The 25,332-nt window shown below is 39.1% G+C and overlaps 1 protein-coding gene across 5 annotated transcripts in view; it reads right to left on the reverse strand.

Annotated features, from left to right (window-relative positions):
• LOC136863029 (uncharacterized) overlaps positions 1-25,332 on the reverse strand; it is a 158,143-nt gene that overhangs the window by 11,809 nt on the left and 121,002 nt on the right. For 3 of the 5 annotated variants that reach the window (XR_010859135.2, XM_067139348.2, XM_067139347.2), the window contains exon 6: positions 4,683-4,747. The exons of the other annotated variants lie outside the window; for them this stretch is intronic. Coding sequence is in view for 2 of the 3 variants with exons in the window: in XM_067139348.2 (XP_066995449.1) it covers positions 4,705-4,747 (43 nt within the window). In the remaining variant the exon portion in view is untranslated. The remainder of the gene's footprint in view (positions 1-4,682; positions 4,748-25,332) is intronic. 5 annotated transcript variants of the gene reach the window in all.

Raw genomic sequence — 25,332 nt, forward strand, 5'->3', positions numbered from 1 at the left:
GTTCAAATATTACAGCCTGATAAAGACTTGTTGCCCCTCAAAGCGTTCCATGTAACTGTGGCAAATTGAATATTTGGTAGCCATTAGGCTAAAGAAACACATCAAAAACATATCCCTGGTTCAGATGTTAGAGAGTTGCTATGTGTATGAGGAAAGTGTGATACCTAAACATAAAGTGGATAATTACAGGCCAGTCAGCTAGACAAAAGTTGCGTGTAAGTTCTGGGAAAGCATTCTTCCTGATTACATCAGACATGCTTGTGAAATTACTAACTTGTTTGATAGAAGGTAGTTCTGATTTAGGAAATGTTATTCCAATGAGACTCAACTTGTAGGATTCCAGCAAGATATAGCAGGTATTTTAGATTCAGATCAAATGGACTGTATTGCTATTGAACTATCCAAGGCTTTTGATAGCGTAGATCATGGGAGACTACTGACAAAATTGAGAGCTATTGAACTAGACAAAGGAGCAACTAAATGGGTCTATAAATTTATAGAAAATAAAACTCAGAGAAAAAAGAGTAGGTGGAGCAGAAAATTATCTGATACTGCAACAATTAAGAGGGGTTCCTGCAGGACAGTATTATTGGACCTTCATGTTTTCCTATACATATATCAATTATATGAGGATTGGAATCAGAGATAAGGCTTTTTGGAGATTATGTTATAAATAATGTAACAAAGAATGATGGTAAATGGAATGAAAAGTCAGGTTGTAAGTTTCACCAAGAGGTGAAGTCCTCTCAGTTTTAATTACTGTGCTGATGGGGTGGAAGATAATAATAATAATAATAATAATAATAATAATAATAATAATAATAATAATAATAATAATAATAATAATAATAATTGCTTTACATCCCACTAAATACTTTTACGGTTTTCGGAGACACAGAAGTACCGAAATTTAGTCCCGCAGGAGTTTGTTTTACGTGCCAGTAAATCTACCGACATGAGGCTGTTGTATTTACTGGAGGGAGCCAGAATCGAACCGCCAAGTTGAGGTCAGAAGGCCAGTGCCTAAACCGTCTGAGCCAATCCACCTGGCGGAAGTAGCCTACCTCATGGGGATCACTGCAAGTAACAAGATGTTAATACAAGGAATGATTCTCATTCGGATAATCACATTAACAAGGTTGTAAATATAGACTGCAGATCTCCTCATATGGTTATGAGGGTATTATTTAGGGATTGTAGTAAGGATGTAAAGGAGAAGGCTTATAAGTCTCTGATAAGAACCCCCAATTAGAGTATACACTGGCAGAAAATGAAATTCCAGTACCAAGAAGGCATTCGTTTCGAGGAATACAATTTAGGCTATGGAATTGTCTAGGTCAGGGCCTCTCAAACGCCCAAACTCTCACGCGTGCAGAGCGAGGTGCATAGGCTCTGTGCACTGTGCATCGGTACGCTTCGCCTCAACTCGGCTTGACTCGGATGGTGTAGTGTGCTGAGAGCGACGAAGCGTTTGGTGGTAGACGACGTGTTTATCACTGAAATAGACAAGCACACGACAACAACATAATAATGGAGCAACCTGTTTCGAAGAAAGCATAGACTTCCGAAAGTCCATTTCAATCGAACTGGGAACTTTCGTATTTTTTTTTGTTTGTTTGTTTGTCGTGACGATAACGCCAAATGCTTAATCTGTGGGACGATAATTACGTGCGTAAGAAAATCATCTATTGAAAGACACTACAACAGACTACATTCGGAAAATTATTGTGAAATCATAGGAGATGTCAGAGAGAAAGAATTAAGTAAGTTGAAACAGCTTGAAGAAGAGCATTCTATATCCACAAATGAGTTTTGTTCCAGTACTGTAACATTTTCATTTTGGTTACGGGTTCTGCATTTTTTTTAAATTATGTTTACATTCCTCTCAAACATGTATGTGTATTTCTAATTCACTTTTTTAATTTTTTTAATAACACTGGTAACCTTGTCCCATACAACTGTGCGTCTCCGCTCACCACACGTAAACATTTCGCAGTGGGGGAGAAACAGCAGTGAAGGTGAGGAACGCGGAGACAGGCCGAGCGGGGAGACAGGTGTAGGGAGAGAGGAGTGGGGGGTCTGCACTCTGGTCAACCAAGCGAAGTCGTCTTTTGCACCGTGCACAGTGCATGCACCACGCGCATGCACCCTGAGAGGCCCTGGTCTAGGTAACATACATAATTGATTAAAGTTTCCAGGTCTCATGATCAGGTAAGCGCGAGAAGGCATGTGACATGGTAGTACATTAATAGGTTCGGGGCGCGCAGCTGTGAGCTTGTATCCGGGAAATAGTGGGTTCGAACCCCACTGTCGGCAGCACTGAAGATGATTTTCTGTGGTTTCCCATTTTCACACAAGGCAAATGCTGGGGCTGTACCTTAATTCAATGGCTGCTTCCTTCCAACTCCTAGGCTTTTCCTCTCCCATTGTTGCTGTAAAATCTATCTGTGTTGGAGCGATGTAAAGCCACATTAATAACTGCTGTAGTCACTATGATTTTCAATGCAAGCATGCAAACATGCATGCATCGTGTCATACAGGTGTCGTACATCATTTTGTAGGATCGAGTTTAATGCCTGTTGCATTTGGTCTGTCAAATCAGCAACAATTAATGCTGGTCCTGGATGACATCCCATAATGTCCCAAACATGCTCAATGGGTGAAAGGTCTGGTGATCTAGCAGACCAAGGCAACTGGTTGACAGAGCACGTTGGGTGACAGCAGCAGTTTAACAGCCCCTTGAATACCGTAAATGAATGGCAGCACAACCAGTTTAATCACCAGTCTGACATACAAATCCGCTGTCAAGGTTCTTGGGACAACGAGAGTGCTCCTGCTGTCAGAGAAAATTGCTCCCCAGACCATAACTTCTGTTGTAGGTCCAGTGTGTCGACGCTGCAGACAGCCTGGTTCCAAGTGCTGACCTCGCCTCTTTCTTACCAACCTACAGCCGTCATTGGCACCAAAACAGACACGGCTTTCCTCTGAGAACACAACAGATCTCCGATCTGCCCTCCAATGAGCTCTACCTTGACATCACTGAAATCGCAGATAGCAGTGATTAGGATTTAGTGGCATGAACGTTACAGGACATCTGGCTCGGAGCTGCCCCTTCTGTATTCCATTTGTTACAGTTTGCTGTTTTCACTCTGGTGCCAACTGAAGCTGTAATGGCTGCATCCGATGCAGTACGATCCACCACAGTCATGCAACAAATTCAGTGGTCTTTCCTCTCCATAGTAGCCATGTGTGCGGCCGGACCCTGGTCTTCTTGAGAAAGTGCCTCCCCGTGACCATTGTTGCTAGCACCAATGCACTGTGGATACATCCCTGCCAAGTTTTTCTGCAATATCACGGAAAGAACATCCACCTTCTCGTAGCCCTATTTAAGGCCTCGTTCAAACTCCGTAAGCTCCTGATACTGCCTTCTTTGTCTCCTGAAAGGCATGTTTGACTCACACCTACCTTACAACATTAACATCGGACAATGACAAACGCTCACGAAGTGTAAGGCATGCATTTATAGAAAACTATTTGCAAGGTACAAGCTGCACACTTTGTCGACTAGCGCGGAAATTTGAATATGTGTCATCTTTTTACATGTGCAAACACGTCTCCTTAATTTTGTTTATCTAGCACAACTCCTTCTTGGTGTTGGGATTTCATTTTCCGCCAGTGTAGTTCCAGTGTAAGTCATCGTCACCAGGATTACTCTATTTGAGAACTGGAAGTGATCCAAAGGAAAGCAGCACAATTTGTTCTGGGTGATTTCCAACGAAGTAGGGGTGTTACAAAAATGCTGCAAAGTTTGGGCTGGGAAGACTTAGGAGTTACGCGACGAACTGCGTGACCCAAGTGGTACACTGCGAGTGGTCAGCGGAAAGATGGCGTGGAATGACATTAGAAAATGAATAAGCTTGAATGGAGTTTTTAAAGTAGAGGACAAGTTGGGGCAAATAATTCATTTATAGGGGAAGGAATTAGTGATTGGAATAATTTACCATGGAGACTTCCAACTTCTCTGAAATAATTTAAGAAAAGACTAGGTACGGGAATCTGCCAGCTGGGCAACAGCCCTAAATGCCGATCAGTGGTCACTGATGATAATGCGACTGAGTCTGCAAAGGCAAATTATGAGTGCAAAACTTAGCTTGGAGTTTCAGTCAATGAGGTTAGAAGAGATTTTTAAAATCAAACAATGTCCCAGTAATATCAAACTGAATGGAAAATATTGCATTAACTGAACAATGAAAGCCCAAATCTGATACTAATCTCAAAGGTGTAAGGCAAAAGTCCTACATTTTTTACAATTTTGTGCAGAAAACATCGATCTCTATTCCAGAGTGCAATATGTGAACAAAAAATATAGCTCAAGAGATTTAACTAATTATATTCTAGGTGCACGGGTGATGTGCACACATGCAACACATCAGTTGTTGAAAAGTTGGTGATTCCTGATCAAATGTGTACTAAAGCTTTTGCCGCCATGAGAGGATCGTGATTCTAAAGCTATGAGACATCTTTCAGATCAACAACTCCGGTTTCCAAGAACGCAGAAAGCTGCTACTGCAAATGATTTAAAAACTAATATTTATCTTTAATTCATCCAATGGAGAAAACAACTGATACATACAGCAGAAGAAATATCAGCACTACTGCACAACTGTACACTGAATACTTACAAGAAAGAAGTGTGACCACTATTTACAGATGTAACCTCGCTAATCTCTCTTTTAGGCCAGAATTCCTGAAACAAGATATTATGAAAAGTACAATTTTTTTACATTCTTCCAACATTGCCCCACTGTCAGCAGTGCTGAAGATGGTTTTCTGTGGTTTCCCCATTTTCACACCAGGTAAATGCTGGGGATATACCTCAATTAAGGGCACGGCCGCTTCCTTCCCACTCCTATCCCTTTCTTATCACATAGTCCCCATAAGACCTATCTGTGTCGATGCAATGTAAAACAATTTTTCTCACTGATTCAGTAGTGCTCAGGATACACTCACTGCTTTTCAAACAACTCCTATCAATCTACAACCACGACAAATATCACATATATATTTATTAAAGTTTCTAACCCTTAACAACAGATGTCATATCTGGGCAAAGCTGTAAAAAACTAATACTAAGACAAAATAAGTCTGGGAAACCTATTGTGAAGCATAAGCAAATATTGATCTCCAAGGCAAAATTTTCAGAAGATAAGAAGTTGGCATAAAGTTCATTAAGTAGCAACAGATCAAAACCAAACATGAAAGAGAAATTAACTCAGATTATAATATACAATAGGGCAGACCAAAGTTATGTATGACAATGGGGAGTTGAAGAATATCTAATAGGTAGCACAGCTTGTGATGATAATACTTATACAATAGTGAATGAAGAAAAAAAAGTAGCAAAATAAAATACAGAATATCAAAGTATTCTTATGCCTTGTGGAAAATAAGAAAGCCTTTGATACGGTAAGATGGTCATAACTCTGGCCAATACTTAAAGAAATGGGAACATTTGGTGCATTTCATCCAGCAATATATTTTTTAAATTATTTTTTTACTACTTGCTTTACGTTGCACTGACGCAGATAGGTCTTATGGCAACGATGGGATAGGAAAGGCCTAGGAGTGGGAAGGAAGCGGCCGTGGCCTTAATTAAGGTACAGCCCCAGCATTTGCCTGGTGTGAAAATGGCAAACCACAGAAAACCATCTTCAAGGCTGCCGACAGTGGGGTTCGAACCCACTATCTCCCGGATGCAAGTTCACAGCTGCGCGCCCCAAACCGCACCGCCAACTCGCCTGGTATCTATTCAGAATTTGTACACATTAAACACTTAAGGCTGTGCGAGTCAACACCACCACATCAGACATTTTTGTGATTGCGGCAGGAGTACAGCAAGGACGTATACTGCCTCTCCCCTTCTGCACAACATTTATAACGACAAGTAATGAAAGAGATTTTTGATGGTTGGGATGGAGAAATATTAGTTGGTTGGAAGACAATCAACAATCCTCACTATGCAGATGACAAAGATCAGAAAGAATTGAAAACTATTGTAACAAGTGTAGACAACCGGAGTTGATTGTACAGTTTGGAGATAAATGACTGAAACCAAAGTAACTATCATAGACTGCACTAATGACAACTACTCTGACATTATGAAACTGGCTGGATATGGCATCAATCATTCTGAATACCTTGCATCAGTCATTACCAATACAGGAGATTGAGAACCTGAAATCTGCAGACGTATTGTGAAGACAAGGATTGCAGTGGCAAAATTGACCCAACTATGGAAAAACACTACAGTTACCATTAACTCCAAAATTAGACTCCTCTGAATCCTTATCTTTCCTATTGCCATCTATGAACTGAAACATGGACCGTTGTGAAGGCTGACCACCACCGCCTTGACGGCTGCTTCAAATATCTTACATAGTGCATGCACCAATGAATAAATATCGCAACAGCTCAGCATCAAGACAAGACAAAATTGTATATCTTAGTCCCATTTCCTGATATGGTTTGGGATGAGGTGTGATGAAATTTCATGACATGATTTTACAACCAGATACTCTTCCTCTTGTCAACCACAGTTAAGGAGCTAATGGAGAGCTCATCGAAATATATATAACATATTCAGATAACATTTAAATGAAATGTTAACAATGCAGAAACTAAAATAATGGAAAAGTGTTCATAATTTTGTCCCTGCCAAGATTCCTGAAGACAATTAATTCAAACAACTATTACATCTCAATCAAAATACTGCTGCAATAACTGTTTACCAGACGAGAAGTTTCTCACTGCTGAGACATTCAGCATCGTCATCACTGTCTTTTTTATCAGTAGACACAAAGACGATGTGACCATGTATTCATGGTCACTAGAGTCGGGGATTTGTCTCCTGACCGCTTTTGTTTTATTCTTAGGGAGAAAAGGGGATGTTTTATTTCTCTTTCGTTTATTTCTTTTTCTTTCTCCTTTTTCTTCATGGATTTCTTTAATTTAATTTTTGTTGGGGGAACCACCCACCAGAATAGCAGAGTTCCTCCATGTTGATGCTGACAGCTACATTACTTACTGCTCTGACCTGTTGGCAGCTGACCCTAAGTGCCTGATGTGAAGTAGAGGGATGTTCAGGAGAGTTTGACCTTACTCTGGCTGACTCAGCTTTCACAAATCTTAAAGCTTCCTGCTGCACATGGACCATGTGATCTACCTCACAAAAGATGTCAGGATTGTAAGGGAGGATTCCTGTCTTATGAAATCTATTCACTGCAGTGTCCATTGTTGTAGTGTGTATGTAACCTTCGAAAAACAACCTGGCAATCATGCAGATTAGTTACATTTTCTTTCAAAATTGCTCAAGGGACATTAGAAAATTTACTAGCACTTATGTACCCCATTTTCTTCTCCCTCACTGTCTTAGCAGCTTCTTCACCGATTACTAATCCCTTAGTGTGTGACCATCTGAAAATATTCAGAAAAATTATATGTATTACTAGTTCAAAATTTCATCCCCAGGATGAAAATAGGAACTGTAAGGGGGATAAAATTACGAACATTCCCTAATATATTATCACAGCTGCTGCTGTTACTCATGTTAACAGATAACCTCATGCTATTTACAAGCTGAAAACTACACCACATGAATGAAATAGAGCACAGTTTTTAATGCATATACGGTGCTTAAACCACGTATAATAAGCTGTTCAGCTGAAAGCTGCACTAACTCACCGCAGAAAGAAAACTGAATCCTTTGCTAAGATGGAAACAAAAAGAGCAGCACATAACCAACTCTCATAAGGAAACAATGGAATGAGTCTGCACATGTGACAGTTGCTAACATGTCAGTATGTCAGTATAAACCATGGAAACTGGAGGTCCCTACAAAAATGAAATTTGGTGCAGGGATGAAAATTGGGCCCCTTACCTTACTAATCAGATGGTGAGGATGAATTTTTCTTCTAAGGCTGCTGACAGTCATAATAACTGTGGATATTGATCAGGAATAAGTAGTTTAGTTGAAATTTACAGTATTTACAACCCTGTTGTTCTGTAACTCTGAATAACAATTATAACCAGATGCATACAATAATAGTTTAACCAATGATAAAAGTTATAACTGACAACACCAGCAGCAGTTCACACAGAATCACATCAGGTAAAGCTTGAAATCCTGTAAAGTGCACTTAACCCACTCATTTCATATGGCGGATGAAAATTGCCGAATCCCAAATACACAGGTTGATATTTTAGTAGGGTAACTACCTATTTTCTAGATACATAGTATACATACAAGGTTCTAGGTTTTACAGGCCTTCGATGAAGCCACCAGCATTGCATACAACATGTTTCCAGGAAGCCTTTGGATACCGTCGGCACTGCCTAATCTCTGGATGGTGTAACAAGAGCAATTGATTGCCTGCAGAACGTCTTCAAACGTTCTGAAGCAAATCCCATGCAGTGGCTCCTTCATCTTAAGGATTAGGTCAAAGTCACAGGGACTTGAATCCTGAGAGTATGGGGGTGGTAGAGCACTTACCAGCCCCAGTGACAGAACAAATTAAACACCGCTCCTGCTGCATGAACCCTTGCATTGTTGTGCAGAATGATGGGTGGGTTATTCATAAAGTGTCATCATTTTCTACTCAGTGCTGTTTTGCAGAAACGAACAGTAGTATTCTGCATTAATGGTCTGCCTTGTGGGAACAGTATGCCCTACGATAACGCTACACCAATCGTAGGCAAGAATCACCATCTCTTTCATCTCTTTCATATCAGTGGGGGTCTACCGAACTGTTGTTGTTCTTATATAATCTATCAGCTTCATTGCCCGTATTGATAGTTCAAGTACACAAGTATAAAGTCGAGAATATTCCACCTAATCAATACTTTATTATATAAGGTGTGTAAAATATTTCAATCACACTAAAAACACAGTCATCATCAGCTGCTGATGAAGCTGCTTATTCATAATAGTGGGTCAAAACCGGTACTGTGTTTTTTAGTAGAAGCCACTGCACATTCTACTCAACTAACCCATGAATCGTGGAGTTATGATCTATTAGTGGACACTGTCTGCATGCAGTCATCACCTACTGGTGTCGAAGCACGTCGGACACATTTTTGCGTCCTCCCCCCCTCTTTTTTTTTTTTTTTTTTTTTTTTTTTTACAAGCTGCTTTATGTCGCACCGACATAGGCAGGTCTTATGGCGATGATGGTGTAGGGAAGAGCTAGGAGTGGGAAGGAAGTGGCCATGGCTTTAATTAAGGTATATTTGCCTGGCGTGAAAATGGGAAACCACGGAAAATCATCTTCAGGGCTGCTGACAGTGGGGTTCAAACCCACTATCTCCTAAATGCAAGCTCACAGCTGCATGCCGCTAACTGCACGGCCAACTTGCTTGGTGCCTCCTTCTCTGAAGGCTTTACCCATTTTGCTACAGTTTGGTAAGGTAATGCAGATGCACCACAAGCCTCTGCAGTCCTTGGTGACACTGTCAAACAATGCACCCGCTAACTTTCTTTTTTTTTTATTGTTAGACGCGCTAGTGAGTGGTCAGCTGTTCCAAGAGCTATGAATTATCATAGTGACCATCATCATCGATGTCCCACTCCAGTCGCCCAGGTGTGGTTATATCATAGTGATAACGCAGTTAATACTTACTGAAATTTGGTTAATTTTGTGGGTGTGTGTGATGCATTTAGTGCTTCAAATGTTGGTGTTTAGTGTTTGTTGGTAGTAATGAAGATTAGTGATACTTATTTAAAGTTTACAATGAGAAGTTCCGTTGATGTCCTGTAGATTACTTATTCTAGGCTAGGCTATACAGGTTAGGTTTATTCTGATTCGATTTAGGGTTGGGGGAAAGGATATTCACTTTCTTATTTAAATATCAGTAGGCTTATTGACAGAATATTTATGAAGTCAGAATATTATAAGGAGTTGTAACTTCGGCAGCTTTTAAATTTGTGCAGGTAATAGACACAGTATTTTATACATATAGCAATTCAAGAGCTGATCCACCGGTTCCACCTATTACGAAAGTAGGCCCTAATAATTTAATTAAATAACACAATACCCTTGTAAATTTTGTTTAAGGAAAGAAATCCAAGAGAATATATTGTATTTCACTGGCAAAATAGTTAACAGTCGTTCTAATATAATTGATTGTTGCAGTTCTTCGTATTCAAATATTGCATTGTTGGCATACAGGTGGGAACAAAGGGTATACCATAGTCAAGAAAACAAAATAATCAGCTGATTCCTGTATTTTGGTAACTTATCTGTAGTTCTGAATAGTAGTGGTCTTCAACATACTTTATACTTTGCAACCTTGATCTTAAAGCATTTAAGGGCAATGTTAATAACTGTTCAGCTTGTAGGAAAAGAAAAAAGAAAAAAAAAGAGAAACCTGATAGGTATTTAGTTTGAACTACATTTCTGTTGTAATTAATTTGTAATTTTTAACTTTTATTGTAATTAAGATATGTCTACATGCAGTTTAGAATTTTACTAGAAATTAATGTGCTTGCTTTGTGTATCTTTGTGTAGTAGGGGAAATATCTCCCTAGGAATAGAAACCTATTGTTTCAGTTAACCTGTTGCAATTAGGATAGGCTTAAGTGAAGTTTAGAATTGTAGTGTAGCTATTTTTCTTAGTCAGTATCTTGCTTGCATTTTCTGTGTGCATGTAGCAGTAATAATGAAAAAGTAAAGAAATATATCAGGCGGCTCGTGAGTGTCGTACTATCTACTTATAAATGTCCTGCATGCACATATGATGAATGGGATGTCTACTAACTGATTTTCACAGGGGCACTACTGCCAGCAGCCAGGTTACATCAGAATATGACGAGATAACAACCGGACAGTCGCTCACAGCATGTTCCTCAGCGCTACCCGCCTAATGCAACCCCCTGGGTTAGTAAACCTTGTTTACGACCAAATAGTACTTGGCTGGTGTATGTACTAGTGTACAGCAGCACTACATTTGCTGTCTACATATCGGCAATGGCTAGTGTGTTCAGAAACGACGAATACACATACATCATTTTAACCTGTGGAGAGTCTGGTGAGAATGCAGCTGAAGGTCCAAACAGACGTCTGCATTCTACGCACGTATTTCACCGAACATTATCAGTTTTTGTTTCGTACAAACAACTCTTTTATAGAGTGGAATGTCTACACGTGTATAAATGAATATGATGAATACGTTATTAAATTTCCTTCTCTGCACCTTTGGCGTATGTACAATGCACCCTGTTATGGAATGTGTGCGGTAAAATGACTGCTATTTGTTTCACAACATCCACAATACAGCACGTTGTAGCACTCCTTCGAAAACAAGTGATTAGGCAACCCATGCATCACTAGCGCATGCGGGAAAGTTGTAAGTAGAAAGTATGGCGCTCGCAAGCCGCCTCGTATATACATTTTTAACAGTTTGCTTTAAATTGTACCAACACAGATAGGTCTTATGGCAGTGATGATGGGATAGGAGAGAAAAGGAAGCGACTGTGGCCTTGATTAAGGTACAGCCTGGTGTGAAAGTGGGAAACCATGGAAAACCATCTTCAGGGCTGCTGACAGTAGGGTTTGAACCCACTATCTATATCCCAAATGCAAGCTGATAGCTACATGATCCAATATCAATATTATTATTATTATTATTATTATTATTATTATTATATATAATTCGCTGGGGCCATCAAGGACCATGTTAAGTCTTGTTGCATTTGACACTGAACTTGGCCTTCTTTAGAGCCCAAATTTCCCTCATTCCTTGTGAGTGGGCCTGCTTGCGCTCCTCTGTCCAAGGGGCACTGTGTCTTCTCTTCGGTTGCTCGTCTCGGTTTAGCCCGTTCGTCAATATTTTCTTGCGGAAGAGATCTCTGTTAAGGGCGTCTTCAGCTGAGATATGTAGCATTTGCAGGTCTTCTTTGGTATTTCTAAACCAGGGAATTGTGGTTTTGGGGTTTGAATCAAAAAAGTGAAAGATTTCTTTAGTTAACTTTCTTCCGTCCATTCTTTTCAGATGACCATACAATCATGCCCGTCTTTTTCTGATTGTTGTTTATAAGTTTCATTTCCGTATTGATAGATATTACTTTACAAAAAACAATATAAATATGAGTCTCCACCTTATCAATACAAAATTAATTTACATTAAGCTGGTAAATATAGTCAAGACTAGTTTCGACCCCTAGGGGGTCATCTTCAGTTGACATGCATTAAAAATGTATTTTTTACAAAAACATCACATGTAGTGGTAAAAGCTTAAATTAATTTGAACCGATCATAAATGTTGGTATGTCTCGTACATTTGGGCTATTGTATGTGTCAATTTTGAATTTTTAGCACACAGTGTGAAGGTAGTTGATTAACTAGTGTGCATCATCCATGAAGTCACACGTTATTTTTTATGCTACTACCATCCAATTTTTTTGGGTTATACAATGTGGAATATACATACATTTGTGCAAATCAACAGTGGCAAGTTTAACAATATACATTTAAAGTTGGTTCATAAATTACACAAATTGGCTATTGATTAGTCATATGAAAATGTAGGACATTGGTTTGAATACTTTTGACTGAAATATCAATGTAACACCTTACTGGCATATATCTTAGATGCTAAAATCAGTTTATAAAGCCTGTTATTCTTGATTGAGTCTTGGAATAGGGTTAAATTTTTTTTTTTTTTTAAATAAAAACTATTTGCTTAGTATAGGCATTAAATAATGCTGTTAAAATGGACATATAACTAAAACAGTGGTATATGTATGCCATATATGCCTGGTTAAAAACACATTACATTAATGTTATTGATATGTGGTGCTACATGTACATTGTTTTGGAATAAATGGGGTTTACGAATTTTTCACAACAGTCTTAGATATAGTGTTCCGATAAAATGGGTCCGTAAAAATATTTATATGTAAAAAACGGTTAGGTAAGTATTTGAATAATCCGCTTGCAGATCAGGTAATACTTAGTTATATATCTGGAGATATTTTAGGCAGCTACTAATGTTGGAGTTATTAGAAATCTTGAATATATTAATGGAGCATGTTTTTCCATCCGTATGTCGTGATGTTTTAAGTTGGTGACATTTGTCAGAACGTGTAGAAATTATGCGTCTTGATGCACGTTGATTTTATCATGGAAGCGTATATGTTGTAAAAACAAGGTACAGTATGTAAGGTGTTGGAACTGTGCATTCTTTGTAGCTGCCTGTTGAGATCTCAGCTACAAAGCTACAAAGAATGCACGGTTCCAACACCTTACATACTGTACCTTGTTTTTACAACATATACGCTTCCATGATAAAATCAACGTGCATCAAGACGCATAATTTCAACACGTTCTGACAAATGTCACCAACTTAAAACATCACGACATACGGATGGAAAAACATGCTCCATTAATATATTCAAGATTTCTAATAACTCCAACATTAGTAGCTGCCTAAAATATCTCCAGATATATAACTAAGTATTACCTGATCTGCAAGCGGATTATTCAAATACTTACCTAACCGTTTTTTACATATAAATATTTTTACGGACCCATTTTATCGGAACACTATATCTAAGACTGTTGTGAAAAATTCGTAAACCCCATTTATTCCAAAACAATGTACATGTAGCACCACATATCAATAACATTAATGTAATGTGTTTTTAACCAGGCATATATGGCATACATATACCACTGTTTTAGTTATATGTCCATTTTAACAGCATTATTTAATGCCTATACTAAGCAAATAGTTTTTATTTAAAAAAAAAAAAAAAATTTAACCCTATTCCAAGACTCGATCAAGAATAACAGGCTTTATAAACTGATTTTAGCATCTAAGATATATGCCAGTAAGGTGTTACATTGATATTTCAGTCAAAAGTATTCAAACCAATGTCCTACATTTTCATATGACTAATCAATAGCCAATTTGTGTAATTTATGAACCAACTTTAAATGTATATTGTTAAACTTGCCACTGTTGATTTGCACAAATGTATGTATATTCCACATTGTATAACCCAAAAAATTGGATGGTAGTAGCATAAAAAATAACGTGTGACTTCATGGATGATGCACACTAGTTAATCAACTACCTTCACACTGTGTGCTAAAAATTCAAAATTGACACATACAATAGCCCAAATGTACGAGACATACCAACATTTATGATCGGTTCAAATTAATTTAAGCTTTTACCACTACATGTGATGTTTTTGTAAAAAATACATTTTTAATGCATGTCAACTGAAGATGACCCCCTAGGGGTCGAAACTAGTCTTGACTATATTTACCAGCTTAATGTAAATTAATTTTGTATTGATAAGGTGGAGACTCATATTTATATTGTTTTTTCTGATTGTGTCGGTAATTTTCTCTATTTTGCTGTAGACTTCCTCGTTGGATCTCTTTTGATGGATTCCATTTCTGTACTTTGATCCCAAGATTCCTCTCACAATTTTGCGTTCTTTTTTCTCCAGTTCTTCAAGGAGTCCTTTGTTGGCATTTAGAGACAGGGTTTCGGCTGCATATAGAACTACTGGCTTCAGAACTGTTTCATAGTGACGTATCTTGGTGTTTTGGGAAAGGCATTTTTTGTTGTAGATTGTGTGGGATGTTTGGTAGGCTATTTCCAGTTTGCGTGCTCGCTCCTGAAGCGCTTCTTTGTCCAGTCCATTTTTCATGATTATCGCACCCAGGTATTTGAATTTGTCTACTCGGGTGATGTCCCCGTATTTCGTATGGAGTTTTGGTGGAGCCTCTTTGATGTTAGTCATTACTTCCATTTTCTCAAACGATATCTGCAAACTAGTTTGTTCGGCAATTTCCTTTAAAATTTCAATTTGAGCTCTAGCGGTTTCTGTGTCGTTTGAGAGAACAGCAATATCATCGGCAAATGCTAAGCAGTCTGTTGCGATCCCCTTGGATTTGGTTCCTATTCTCAATGCACTGTAGTTGGTTTCCTGTAATCTCACCCGCCAGGTTCTGATGATCTTTTCAAGAACACAGTTGAAGAGTATCGGGGATAGCCCATCACCTTGTCGGACTCCTGTTTTGATGTCAAAGGAATGCGAGAGACATCCGTGGAACTTCACCTTGGATTTTGTATCGGTCAGGGTGGCTCTAATTAATGCCAGCAGTTTCAAATCAACTCCAAATTCATTTAAGATGTTTAGCAGGACTTCCCAGTCAATGGAGTCGTACGCTTTCTTAAAGTCCACAAAGACAGACACATACTGCTTGGACCTTAGTGTACAATATCTGATGATCGTTTTGAGATTTTGGATCTGTTCGGCTGTTGAGCGACCTTTTCTGAACCCTCCTTGGTATTCACCTATTTGATGTTCGACTTGTGCTTCCAAACGCTCCAGGATGGCAAGTGATATTATTATTTAATAATTATTTAATTATTTAATAATAATAATCTGTCTATACGTAAGTCAATGAAAATGAAAATCCACAGCTTGTTTCCACTCATTCAACCGGGTAAGGAATTTAATGAATGAAGCCCCCCAACTAGCGGTGAGGAAGGGAAATGTGCCGGCTGCCAAAGCCTGTCACACTCCTCTGGGACAGTGACAAATGACTGACAGACGAAATGTAATGTTAATGGAGTGTGTTGCTGGAATGAAAGATGACAGGGAAAACCGGAGTACCCAGAGAAAAATCTGTCCCGACTCCACTTTGTCCACCACAATCTCACATGGAGTGACCAGGATTTGAAGCATGGTATCCAGCGGTGAGAGAGGCCGACGTGCTGCTGTCTGAGCCATGGAGGCTTGTCTATATGTAAGATTTAGCATAACTACACATTTCTGTAATTAGCCTCTAGTATTTTATAATTCGGATATGCCTAAATGGAATAACTGTAGTGTAATATTATTTTATTAGTTACTATCTTGCTTGCATTATTGCAGTGAAATCTCTGTGTAGCATACAAAATTTCCTTCCTCTGACATATATACTTCTATTCATAGAATACACTATTTTATTTCAGTTGATATTTTCATATTATTTCACATTTCTATGAAGGGTTTAAAGAATGGTTGAAGGAGGCAGGTATAGGGACTGTGGGTGTAAGTGGGAATTAAGGAAGATGAAGGAAGAGATAGATAGCGAGTTTGAGGGGGATAATTAGACTTGTAACGGAGGACAGGAATGAAGGTAGGTCTCCCTCATTCAATGTAGAGGATACAGTAGGTAGACAAGAGGGAGGAGAAGGAAGGGCAGAAGTTGTGGAAGACAGGTGGGCTAATGTTTTAAGGGGGAGGAAAATTAGGGCTAAGGATTTTCCTCAGGGAGTGAGCCTGAGCCCCAGAGAGGTATCGGTGAGGAATATATATGAGTCACAACAGGTAGAACAGCAAAGGGAAGATGGAGGTCAGAGAAGTGTTACAGAGAAAGTGCAGGGCAAGAGGAAAGGGAATAGTGGGCAAGGGAAATGTAGTGTAGAGGATAGCAAGATGGAGGTGGAACAGATTAGTGAGTGGGAAGAAGGGAGAAGTTGGGTTAACAGATGTTAGGGAAGTAAAGAAAGACCAGGAAAGAAGGGGAACTAGTGAGATGGGTGGGGATGAGGTTCTGGTCATGAGTGACTCAAATGTTAGGAAACCAGAGTAGAATGCTATCCAGGAATTAGGTTAAAGCAGATTTTGAGGAAAATAGAAGGGAATGAGGAGGGTAAGGAGAAGGTAGTAATTTTCCTTGTTGGTACCAACAACATACGGTAAGCAAGAATAGAGACTATCATGGTTGGGAATGTTTGGAATATGGTTATGACAGCACCGGAGATGTTTAGGGAAGCAGGAACTGTTATCAGTTGGACACTATGTAGGAGAGATACTGGCTGGAGTGTGACTGGGGATTTAAATGAGTCTATGGAGTGGGTATATGGGGAAAATGGGAGTGAGATTTGTACATCCTAATGAGTGGGTAGGAGATAGGGATGTAATTTCAAATGGCCTTCGCTTGAACTGCAATGGTGCATGTAAGTTACGGTGTTTGTTTAGAAGAGTTATAGGAAGGTGCATTCAGGGACATGGGGTGGACTAGGGAGCGGTGATGACAGTGTAGGGAGCAGGAAGTTAAGTAAGGATGCCATAAGCTTGTTAGTGTTAAACTGTAGGCTGCAATACTAGACGCGCAGCCTTGACCACGGCCGGATCAACACATTGCAGCAACTGGGCTGTCAGCAGCAAAGTGTTGATGACAAGTGGACTATTCTCCCACCATAACCAGATTTTCCTTTGCACTAAAACATATCCAGCCACAGGAAGAACTTTCTCTTGAAGTTCCCTCTTCTACTCTAGCCATATGGGGCTGCTCTGTCTTCAAGATGCACATAAATCAAGCCCAGCTACCATGACTCATAAGTTCACAATTTTAAATTGCCACAATCATGGCCCAAATCAGCAGTAGCACTTTTATCCTAGGAAGATACAAATTTTAGAAATATAAATACAAGTGTACCTCAGTGCTCTCGAATATTAACTGTCATACACGACCAATGTTATTTTACACACTACGATGTTTTAATGACTTAACACAAATGTCGATCTCACTCAAGTGCTCATTTTATTTAAATAAGTGTGTTCTTGTAATGGTTCTTTTAATGTCATAAGCCACTTTATGTAGTTTAACCTTAAGTCTACTCTACTGCTTTAATTTTAATGTTAAGGACATTACGGCTGAAGATGCCTACTATATTATAGGTAAAACGTGTCCCGATATTTTAACATGTAACTTCAATTTTGATTTTTAAGAAGTCGCAAAGTGTATTGAAAAAGAGGACTTGTATGAGACAATTCTTTTATGAGCTTAAACTGTAGAAGTAAAAGATTATAAAGAAAGGAATAGAATTAAAGTTATTTAACAGATATATTTACCAGAGATTTTTTTTGAATTTGCTTTACGTCGCACCGACACACATAGGTCTTATAGCAATGGGATAGCAAAGGGCTAGGAGTGGGACGGAAGCGGCTGTTGCCTTAAATAAGGTATAGTCCCAGCATTTGCCAAGTGTGAAAATGGGAAACCATGGAAACCATCTTCAGGGCTGCCAACAGTGGGTTTGAACCCACTATCTCCCGAATAAAAGCTGACAGCTACGTGCCCCAAACCATGCGGCCACTCGCTCGGTATATATATTTATCAGATATTGTAATAGGAATTGAATCACGGCTGAGAAGTGATAATATGGATGTGAAATTTTTTTTCTCGGAACTGGAGTGTTTATCGTAGAGACAGGTTAGGAAAGATAGGACGGGGAGTATTTATACTGGTGAAAGAAGAATTTGTCAGCTACAAAGAAGTTAAGGATGAGAAATATGAAGTTCTAGATGTAGACTTATCTCTAAAGGTAATAGGCATCTTGATGTTTTTTGGGTATACAGACCTGGCAAAGCTGGCGCTGATGTGGAATTACTTGATAGTAGGGAACGACACAGAGAGGAACGTTATTGCGGTAGGTGATCCCAATACACCAAATTTAACTGGGAAGGAAATACAAATGACAGGAAGCTTGACCAACAAATGTTGAATAAGTTAATATGGGAAGGACAGTTGAATCACAAAGTGATGGAAGCAATAGAGGGGAAAATATTCTAGACATGGTGTTGATAAAACCAGATGAGCTCTATTGAGAAACTGAAGTAACAGATGGTATAAGTGATCATGAAGATGTTTCTGTCATAGTAAAAAAAAAATGTGACAGAAAGGAAGGTTGTAAGAGTAAGAAAGGCAATAACATATGGTTGATAAGAGAGGTATGAGGGAATTTTTTAAAAAAGAAAGAAATTATGATCACTGGAAAAGAGTAAATAAAAATTTAATCAACCTACAGGATGCGTTTAAAACAAGTGTTGAGTAGTGTGAAAACAGGTATGTACCTTCAAAGGTGGTAAGGTATGGTAAGGACCAATTATTATAACAGGGAAATAAAGGGATTAAGAAGGAGGTGGAGGTTGGAAAGAAACAGAGTTAGAAATGGTTGCAGGAGTAAGGAGAGACTGGAGGAACTTGCTTTGAAATTGAATTTAGCAATAACAACAAAATCATCGAAGGAAAACATGATGGGAAACATAGCTGGCAGTTATATGAATTTTAAGGAACAACGGAAGGAAATATATAGATACTTCAATGCAGAAACAGGTTTCAGGAAGGTCATTCAAGCGATGATTAATGAACAAGGGAAGTGTATGTCAAGACTTACAGAAGGCAGAAGTGTTCAGTCAGCGGTATATAAAAGTAGTTTGATATAAGGGTAATGTTCAAGTAGAGGCAGCGACTCATAATACTGGTGAATTACTGAAATTTAGCAAGGATAATAAAGACATTAAAAACAGATACAAAAGTTGAAAGCTAAAATAGCAGCTGGGATTGATGAGATTTCTGGGGCTACAATAAAGGCAATGGGTTAGGATATAGTGCCATATCTGAAACACTTATTTGATTATTCTTTGCATGAAATAGTGATACCAAATGAATGGAGAGTTGAAATAGCAGCTCCAGTGTACAAGGAAAAGGGTGATAAACATAAAGCAGATAATTATAGGCCAGTCAGCTTGACAAGTCTTGTTCATAAGCCTGGGAAATTATTCCTTATGATTGTATTAGACACGTTTTCACTAACTAGTTTGATACAATGCAGTTCAGATTTATTCCAGCAAGATATTTTAGATTCAGAAGGTCAAATGGACTGTATCACTATTGGCCTGTCCAAGAGTAGATCATAGGAAACTACTGATGAAAATGAGGGCTACTGGACAAGACAAAAGTGTGCCTGAATGGGTGGCTAAATTTCTAGAAAATAGAACTCGGAGAATTACAGTAGAGTATCTGATCCTGTAATGATTAAGAGGGGATCCCATAGGGCAGTATTTATTTTATATTTTTTTTCACAAGTTGCTTTACGTCGCACCGACACAGATAGGTCGTATGGCGACGATGGGATAGGAAAGGAGTAGGAGTGGGAAGGAAGCGGCTGTGGCCTTAATTAAGGTACAGCCCCAGCATTTGCGTGATGTGAAAATGGAAAACCACGGAAAACCATCTTCAGGGCTGCCGACAGTGGGGTTCGAACCTACTATCTCCCGAATACTGGCCTCACTTAAGCGACTGCAACTACCAAGCTCGGTCATAGTGCAGTATTACTGGACATTTATGTTTTCTTATATGTACAAAATTATACGAGTAAAGAACTGGAATCACAGATAAGGCTATTTATGGATGATGTTATACTGTACACAGCAGTAGATAAGTCGCAGGATCGTGAGCAACTAGCAAAAGACCTCAACAATGCTGTGAGATGAAAAGCAAACAATGGTACAATGGTAAACGGTATAAAAAGTCAGGTTGTAAGTTTCACCAATAGAGAAAGTCCTTTCAGTTTTAATTACTATGTCGATGGGGTGATAATACCTCATGGGGACCACTGTACGTATCTAGGTGTTAATATAAGGAATCACACTAATGAGGTTTTAAAAAAGTATACAGATCTCTTCACATTGTTATGAGGGTATTTAAGAGTTGTAGTAAGAATGTAAAGGAGAGGGCGTATAAGTCTGTGGTAAGGCCCCAATTACAGTATGGCTCCTGTGTATGAGACCAACACCAGGATTACATAATAAGAGAACTAGAAAAGATTCGGAGGAAAGCAGCATAATTTGTTCTTGGTGATTTCCGACAAAAGAGTAGTGTTAAGAAAATGTTGCAAACTTTGGATTTGGCAACTTGGGAGTAAGGAGACAAGCTGCTCCACTAGGCAGTATGTTCTGAGCTGTCGGTGAAAAGGTGGCATGGAATGACATTAGTAGATGAATAAACTTGAATTTCATTTGTCACAGAAAGAGCAAAAATACTTTGCAAGTTTATCCTTGTTTTAGTCCACACTAGCTTGTAAACAAGAAAAGTGCAATGAATATGATAAGATTCAGGGTATGATCAAGTATGTTAAGACAGTGGATCAACTGAGTGAGTTGGCCATCTGGAACAGGTCATGAAGTTTTAGTGCGAGGTGGTGGAATTGAACTCTGCCATCAGTAGCCCTCCGTTTTCACACCAGATAAATACCCGGGCTATACATTAACCCTTTCAGACCCAAGACCAGACTAAGTGAAACAACAATTCTATTAAGTACTTTGTTTCCTAACACATAATGAATTAAAGGATTCAGATTAACCATTGAAAATCCTATTCACTTCATAAGACTCTTGACAACCAATCAGTAGCAAGTTAGTAGCACGAGGCTAAGCCCTCCCCGTCCTTCACTCTTTTATCTCCCTGGAGGTCTCTGACAGTCTAGAAAGATCTGGAAGATAAGCGCAGATCATTCCATATCAAGAGAACTCTGGAGACTTCTTCTTTCAGAAAGAATGTCGAGGAGCCATCCTCCCTATTTAAGGCAGACCAGACAAACTCAGGCAGACAGTGTCAGTTGAGTGTAGGACAGTGACAGTTGAACATTTGTGTACCTCAGTATTTACAATGAATTACCCTCCAGCATAATGTTGGTCTAGTGTAAGCTGTCAGTGATGTAGATTTCATGATCTTATGTGTTGTTTGCAAATCTATTCGTATGGTCAAAATTCATTTAACTGACCAAATAATAAAGAGGTGAATGTGCATATTTGTGTACCTGTGATCTGAAGAGGTTAATTAAGGCCTTGACAGCTACCTTCCCAGTCCTGGAACTTTCCCATTTCAGAATCACCTAAAAACCTCTTTAATATGACATGACATTTCTTTTTTTTTTAGGTAGTGAATTGGAAGTAAGTGAATGTGGTGGTGTCTGCCATTTTGTGTAAGACCTTGGGGAGAAGCGAGATACATCGCCCTACCTGGGAGCCGTCGACGTCACTACATAGATGTTGACTCCGCCCCGCTTCCCGCGTGGACAACCAATCAGTAGCAAGTCAGTAGCACGAGGCCAAGCCCTCCCCGTCCTTCACTCTTTTATCTCCCTGGAGGTCTCTGACAGTCTACAAAGATCTGGAAGATAAACACAGATCATTCCATATCAAGAGAACTCTGGAGACTTCTTCTTTCAGAAAGAATGTCGAGGAGCCAGCCTCCCTATTTAAGGCAGACCAGACAAACTCAGGCAGACAGTGTCAGTTGAGTGTAGGACAGTGACAGTTGCGTGCAGTACTGAGTCGAGTCAAGTTGGTAGACTATCCGTGTGAAGTGAGTTTCCATTCTGTCCTCAGTGAAATCAGGTGTGCCTTGTGTTAGTGTGTCGTGTCAACATGGAGTCTATAAAGACTGTTGGAGTGTTCGACTGACAAGCGAATGCCAGGACTTGTGTTGTGTGGCAGACAGTACGACATGTAGTATTGGGAACTGTGCAGTGCATAACTGGAAACTGTATGGTGGTGTAAAATTTATAAGTGATGGAGTGACTGAGTTAGTGTAAGTGGAAAGAGTGTAAATTGCAAATTAGTATCTCTGTGAAGTGTGTAAGAATTGGCAGTTAATAAATCTTAGTCATAGAATTTAAAAACTACCAGCTGTTGTGTTTATTTCTTAAACACACACACCCCCCCCCCTCCCTGCCAAGTTACATGAAGGTGATAATGAAGTGAGTGCATACAATGATGATTATATAGGCAGGGATGACAGCTAAACATCCCAAAATGATAGCAAGACAACAACAACAACAAAAGAACAGGAGAATGTGGAAGGTGAATGGACATAGGCAGGGCTTGAAAAATTTTCTTCTGACCTAGGTGCCAGTTCTGAAAACCAGGTACCAGAATAATACAAATAGAGTGAGATGCATAGGTCTATATGTTTTAGCTTTATATTATAGTTACTGGTATAAAGAGTACCAACTTGACTTAGTGAACAGGCTATCCATTGAAGATTACAGCAAATGAAGGCAGTATAAGTGAAGCTATACAAAGGAGCAGTGTGTATTTTGTGTGCTTTATGTCCATGCACACATCTTGCAGTTTGAGCAAAATACCAATTTTTCACTGTTCTGGATGGATCAAAATTCTCTAATGATGGACCATTCAATGTTCATAAACATTAAATTGTTAAGGTTGTCTGACCTCATTGGTAACATCAAACTGTTAATTAGGATCAGTAATCTAAATCCTGAAGCCTCCATGGCTCAGGCGGCAGTGCATCGGCCTCTCACCGCTGGGTTCCATGGTTCAAATCCCAGTCACTCCATGCAAGATTTGTGCTGGACAAAGCAGAGGCGGGACAGGTTTTTCTCCAGGTACTCGTTTTCCCTGTCATCTTTCATTCCAGCAACACTCTCCATTATCATTTCATTTCATCTGTCAGTCATTAATCATTGCCCCAGAGGAGTGTGACAGACCTCAGCAGCCGGCACAATTCCTAGCCGCAAGATGGAGGCTTCATTCATTCCATCCCTGACCCGGTCAATGACTGGAAAACAGGTTGTAGGATTTCATTCAATCTAAATCCTCTCTCACACTTGGCACAGATAACACTGACACAATACGAAGCAACTTGCCTAAAATCAGAAACCTGTCTTCATTTGACACAACTTTGCTCTAGAGCTTGCTCAACTTTATTCCCATGCCAAGCACTTTGAATTCATTCCATTTGCTTTACTTTGTCAAAGTCCATGGTATAATCCACAAGTTGGTTCTTAAAATGCAGCATCAATGTTTTGATTTCTCTCTCACTCTCTCTCTCCCCCCCCACCTGCTGGCCAGGTAAATTTATCAAATACCCTGCTGCACATTTCAATGCTATGTTCGCTCTTGAGAAACCTTTCCTCTGCGTATTTTGATCCATCTTCAAAGGTCCTTTATCAGCTTAACCCAATCGCATCATTTGACGACCCTAGCTCGCAAAAGTTATTCATGGCATATAAATCCAACGACGAGCTCAGCTCGCGGCGATGCACTGCTGTATATCAGTACATGTAGTTCGGTTACTAACTCACAGATGCCACTTGTATGCATTCTGAGCTGAAGTTTTAGACATGTGGCTTCGGTTATTTCCCGTGCTCCAGGTTATCACACACTTCTGGAACAAGAGATAAAAGAATCTTTGTTCATATTATTTTGCTCACGTCAGATGCAATCATGGCGTTAAGCAGATGTGTTGGTGTTGACGAAGATGGAATACAATAGCTAATATATAGTGTTTTAGAGAGTGATTATGAAGACAGTGATGTTTGTGATGACGAAATAGATCCTGAAGGTCTTAGTTCAAGTTCGAGTGATGCATGTAGTAGTGCTGATGGCACGGAAAGTGATACAAATGACAACGGTAGGCAAGTCTACGGCGAAACCACGTGACCTCCCAAGAGGCCGTAGTTTTGTGTAGTCTAGGGATATGTTATTGAAGATCTACGCGCTTTTAACTCCTAAAGGGGTAAGACCCCTCAGTGTGTTTTCATGGTGCTTACTTCACCGTGGCCCACATCCTAGTGTATGCCATAGTGTGGGATTTAAATGTGTTTTCTCAGTGCACTGCTACTGTATTTAAACAGGATGTGAATGGGTTAAAGAGAAGAAATGATACTATGATCATACCCTTGTAATTGTAATAACTCAACAGAATTAAATGTAACTGACATTTAAGGTAAATCTGAAACTTTGAAATTTATCCAGTAATAAATATATTATAATTTGTTTTTAATCCATCCATCCACGTAAAAATCAGATCTACTGGCCAGTAATAACTGGGGAATACCAATGCAGAATAACCTACGCACCACACACAGATTTCCAGTCACCATGGCGACCTGACGCCCAAGATTTTTTGAGCCCTGGATAGGGGTGACAAGAAAAATATATGTATTTTCATAGCTCATTAATTCCCTTATTGTTAGAAACACTTCAAAATAAACAACTGGATGATAGCATTCTGGATGCTCTGTTCAACCCTTAAAATGCCCAGACTCTTTGCATTTAGCATTATGAATGGCAGATGGCAATATATGAGTTTTGTTTTCATAGAGTAAAGAACCTAGTTTCTAATTTTATCACTACACGGCTCATTTGTTCATTTATTTACAGACTGGATTTCTGAATTTTGTGTGTTTCTCTGGTCATGTGACGACTGGCAGTTATATAATGGTAATTACTACTTTTCACATATCCTGTGTTTATTCACTTGGATGGCTGCATTGCAAGGGGATTACCATACTTTATCTGTAATTTTAATTCTGAATTATTTTTATTGCTATTTTTGAAATTTGATTTCGTTTCCAAAGTGTTCAGAAATTTTATTTTTTTAAATATACTTTGAATCTTAATGCTATTGTAATCATTGTTGGTACAATAGTAAGGACATACCATCCTCAACATTT

The sequence above is a fragment of the Anabrus simplex genome, chromosome 2 (genome assembly GCF_040414725.1).
Source record: "Anabrus simplex isolate iqAnaSimp1 chromosome 2, ASM4041472v1, whole genome shotgun sequence".
NCBI lineage: Eukaryota > Metazoa > Arthropoda > Insecta > Orthoptera > Tettigoniidae > Anabrus > Anabrus simplex.